Source organism: Triticum aestivum, unplaced genomic scaffold (genome assembly GCF_018294505.1).
Source record: "Triticum aestivum cultivar Chinese Spring unplaced genomic scaffold, IWGSC CS RefSeq v2.1 scaffold224705, whole genome shotgun sequence".
In the NCBI taxonomy this organism is placed as follows: Eukaryota; Viridiplantae; Streptophyta; class Magnoliopsida; order Poales; family Poaceae; genus Triticum; species Triticum aestivum.
Window position 1 is genome coordinate 1 of NW_025238032.1, and position 4,418 is coordinate 4,418.

At 42.1% G+C, this 4,418-nt stretch overlaps 1 protein-coding gene across 1 annotated transcript; it reads right to left on the bottom strand.

Moving 5' to 3' along the window:
- Positions 1-432: 432 nt before the first annotated feature.
- On the bottom strand, positions 433-2,642 carry LOC123176592 (mannose/glucose-specific lectin). Its single transcript, XM_044590719.1, has 4 exons — positions 2,560-2,642; positions 2,214-2,435; positions 1,337-1,804; positions 433-1,092 (listed from the first exon to the last, which is right to left on the bottom strand). The coding sequence occupies exons 1-4, from the start codon at positions 2,560-2,562 to the stop codon at positions 844-846; spliced, it is 942 nt and encodes a 313-aa protein (XP_044446654.1). The 5' UTR covers positions 2,563-2,642; the 3' UTR covers positions 433-843.
- Positions 2,643-4,418: the final 1,776 nt, after the last annotated feature.

The following is a 4,418-nucleotide window of genomic DNA, read 5'->3' on the forward strand; positions in this document are numbered from 1 at the left end:
GATGTCTACGAATTTCCAGCCAGGAGGTGGCGGATCTGGTAGGATCAGCCGTCCGGGAGAGAAACTAGGGCTCTCTGGTCTCCACCATCGCGTCAAAAATTTCTGGGAAAAATCAAGGTGTCCTGTCGGGACGAAGGCGAGATACCCTCAAAAGGGGAACGGAGTGGAGCTCTATGGTCCCCACGCGGTCAAAAGAGGAGACCTCACTCACTCCATTCCAAAGGGCCAGAATCTGAAATACATGAAAGCATTGTTCCCTTTCTTGCCATGCTTATTGGTCCCTTTTTTGTGTGCAGGTTGCCTTGCGTCAGGCCATCGACATACACGAATGCGAGTCTCCGCCTCGAGTTTCCCGCACACCCCGCATAGATCTTTGTATCCATACGGGGGAGTGCCTCAACTTTATTGTCTAGACTCGATGGTATGGCACTTTTATTCCGTATTATTAGATGTGAGGACGGTACAAACAACAGATATGATACATTATACAGTACAATGAAATACAGGGATCATGCAAAGGCCAGGGATCCATCTATCCATCGCATGGAGTACGTAGCCAGTGCTAAGTACTCCAGCTTACTGTACAGGATGCCCATTTTATTTAACTGCATGTACATGCATTAGCCTTTTTTTAGAACAATACATGCAGTAGCTAGGGTATGTAGTAGGTCACACGTACGGCTACGAGAGCCATATAGTACTCCCTCCGTCCCAAAATAACTGTCTCAAGCTTAGTACAACTTTGTACTAGAGTTACTACAAAGTTGAGACACTTATTATGGGACGGAGGAATAGTATATAGGTAAATATCACTTTTTTATGACACAGATAAATATATATGGATCAAGCCTGGGGACCAGAATATATATGGGCTCCGATGGCCCTGAGGCCACCTTCGTCGGCGCGGCCGTAGAAGGCAACGATGGAGTTGTTGGGGCCCACATCGATGCAGAAAGGAGTATCTGCTGGTTGGCTCTTCCCGTACGGCCCATATATATTTTTGTTTGTTTTGAATGTGAGCGAGGTAACGTTCGTGCTGTTGGTGCTGCCGGTGAGTGTGATCAAATATTCATCTTCATCTTCAATGGGGATCTGCACAACGTATTCTTAATTACATCGGTGTAGAAAGAAACCGTGTTATTATTAATTAATTATTACTATATTCATTAGAGACTTCCTCGAACTCCAACATTAATCGAAGAGAGAAAAGCATGAAGGACCGAGTTATAGTGGCTCGGATTAGATTTTAACCAGTGAAAACAAAATCCAAGCCATCAAACCAGGGGCGTATCTCCATTAAGAATTAATTCTTATCGAGCTAGCTCACACAACGTACCAGTTGTCTTTGACCTTGCTTGATGCCCCATGCTGGATCTGTCGGGACAAAACCCCCATCCTCATCACGGTAGATGAAGGATATGCCATTCATCATTCCATTGGGGCCGTTCTTGCTCCAAATCTCGATGCTTAAGAGTTTTTCCGGCGGGTTGTTGCGATTGATGTCGACAGCATTACCATAGACGCTACCATGACGAAAAGATCGATCAAGCCTGGCCGACGGCACTGAGGCGGCCCGGGGACCAGAATAGGCTCCGATGGCCCTGAGGCCACCTTCGTCGGAGCGGCCGAAAAAGGCAACGATGGAGTTGGGGCGCACATCGATGGAGAAATTATCGTCGCTTACGGTATCCCCGCAAAAGAAAGAATCCCCGTACTGGGTGATGCTGGTTTTGAATGTGAGCGAGGTGACGTAGCTGCCGCTGGTGCTGCCCCTGAGTGCGACCAAATTATTTGCAATGGAGATCTGCACCGATGCAAAATGAAATCATATTATTAATTAATTACGATACTCGTCATAGACTTCCTAGAAATTCCAACATTATTGTAGAGAGAGAAAAACATGTAGGACCGAGTTGTAGCGGCTCTGATGAGATTTTAACTGTTGAAAAGAAAACGATCCAAACCATCAAACCCGCCGCAGATGTCCAATAAGAATAAATTCTTTTTTTACAAGGTACCTACGCGCTAATTCATAAACCAGAACATTACAACGCACACACGCAGGAACACAATAGAAGGAAGATGGACAGGTGTCCAGAAAAAATTACACAATGGACCTCATAAAAAAAACATAAGCACATCCTCAGAGATTCCTGCGCACATTCAGACAAGGACCCCATGTACATGAGATTATGAATGCGAACATTACGTACCGTGCGTTTTTCGCCTTTCTTGCTACCCCATGGACCTACCGGGACTAAATCCCCTTTCTCATCACGGTAGGTGAAGGACATGGCATAGATCATCCCTCCGGCATTGTGGTTGCCCCAAATCTCGATGCTCACGAGTTCCTCTGGCGATTTGTTCCAATCGATGTCCACAATATTACCATCAAGGCTACCATATCCATACGGTCCAACCTTCTTTAGGTTCGCCTAGACACACAGTTAATCCATCCAAATATATACCAAATTAGCTTACCTGAACGATAAAATAGACGACGATGCTAACTAAAGACGCATGTCTGTTATCTATGATCATCAATAGCTGGTCTCCTACCATTGATCTCTGGCTGGATGGGTGCCTAGCTGGTAGTACGATGAATTTGTGCTCGCATGTACTCTTTGTAGGGGAGGGCAGCTGCTTACTTGCTTTAGGGTGCATGAGTCGAAAAATCAACTAGTATTTATAAAGCAACCGAGTGAACGCAAGTCGTCGTTATCTCCAAATGAATGATTAATTAAGAGCAAGTACAATAGGGTGACATAAGTGGGCTATAAAAGATGGCACATCAGTTATTTGCCTAGTTGAAGAAGAGAGAAGATAAACGGATTGTAGAATTATTGTACAATCTGGTGGGCTATTAGGCTCCAACATACTTTGTGAGAGAAAAAGATAGGCCACATATGAAGAACATATAACATACTAGTATGACTAATTATTGTACAAGCTAGTGGGCTATTAGGCTAGCTATATGTGAGGTGGCAACTTTATATAGCGGACTGTTGATTATACTATTAATCATGTTCTAACAGCATGGTACTAATAACTTAATTTAACCAAACAATTCATTCCTCCAGCTAATCTGGTGGGGAACGACTACAATAGAAGATGATGTTCAGGTGCAAAAATAGAAAAATGCAATCTGAGCCGCGAGATTACAGATCACTGTACAGATTCTGAAGGAGGGGCCTGTTCCCATTTATTGTGCATTTTATGAAACACCCCCTAGTTCCAGTTAGATATAAACATGGCATTTGCAGTAACAACCTCAAGTTTTTCATCCGTTTCCAAATCTTCACAGCGTTGCATGTCTTTGAGTACATGACAAAGTGGACCATCTGAAGCAGAATAGAACACAAAAGTTGATTTACATTAGCCCGTACTCATTAAACAACCAAGCATTAGAAATTTAACACAATTATTAAAATGAAAAATCAATAAGATGACCATAGATCTGGATAAATAGGGAATAGCCCAGCAATTAAACAAGAAAAATAATGTTTTCTTTGGAAAAAAAATTGCATATTAAATTGAAGCCAACAATAACTTTATCTGGCAATACACACCCACATCTGAATATACTGGTGAAAATGGATTTCAGCAAGGTATTCCATTTCCTAGGTCCACTCTGATCCACATGCATGCATATCAAATGTTACATAACATGAGAGCGTCATTTTAGTACATGACCGGGAAGCATTGCAACTAAAATTGCATCAGTTTTACTCTCTTCATGGTACATAGAGAACACGCCAGTTGACCTTTGCCTCTAGCTCAAGTTGTTCTTGCTCATCTTGTTTCATCTGAAGGGAGAGATCACACCAAACAAGTATGATTCAGCAGCACGAGTCTGAACGGCTGTATGCATAGGCTTACTAAATAAATTAAAATTTTATTGCAGACAAATTAGTTTCGCTCACGTGGTTGGTAAGCAAGGGAGCCTTTGCTAAATGCTTCTTCTCTCCCTTTGTACTCCTGATTCTTCCGGTTGTCTCATTGATCTGCAAGCACATATCTGTGGTTTACATCACAAGGCAAGAAATTGGAAATGATTATGCTCTTTGGTGGCTAAAAAGTTGTAAGTGATAAAATACAATATGTTGTAAAAGCATATCTTTTGTACTTAACCGGAATATCATATTTAGGTGACTAGCATGAAAGTTAAGTAAAATTGCCAGAATTGAAGAACTGAACCATTGACCACGGTACTGCACCTTTGCATGTGAAATACCAATATTGGTTGTGTACACATCCAAAAGAATTTCTTGCAGTAGTGGCATAGTGCTTACTTTGTATTTATACCAGAAATTTCTAGACTTGGTGTTCAACAATTAAGAATGGAGGTGAAGTTCGTTTGCTTCAATAAACTCGTAGATGATGAAAAGAAACAACTCGCCAGGAATGATAGAAGACCT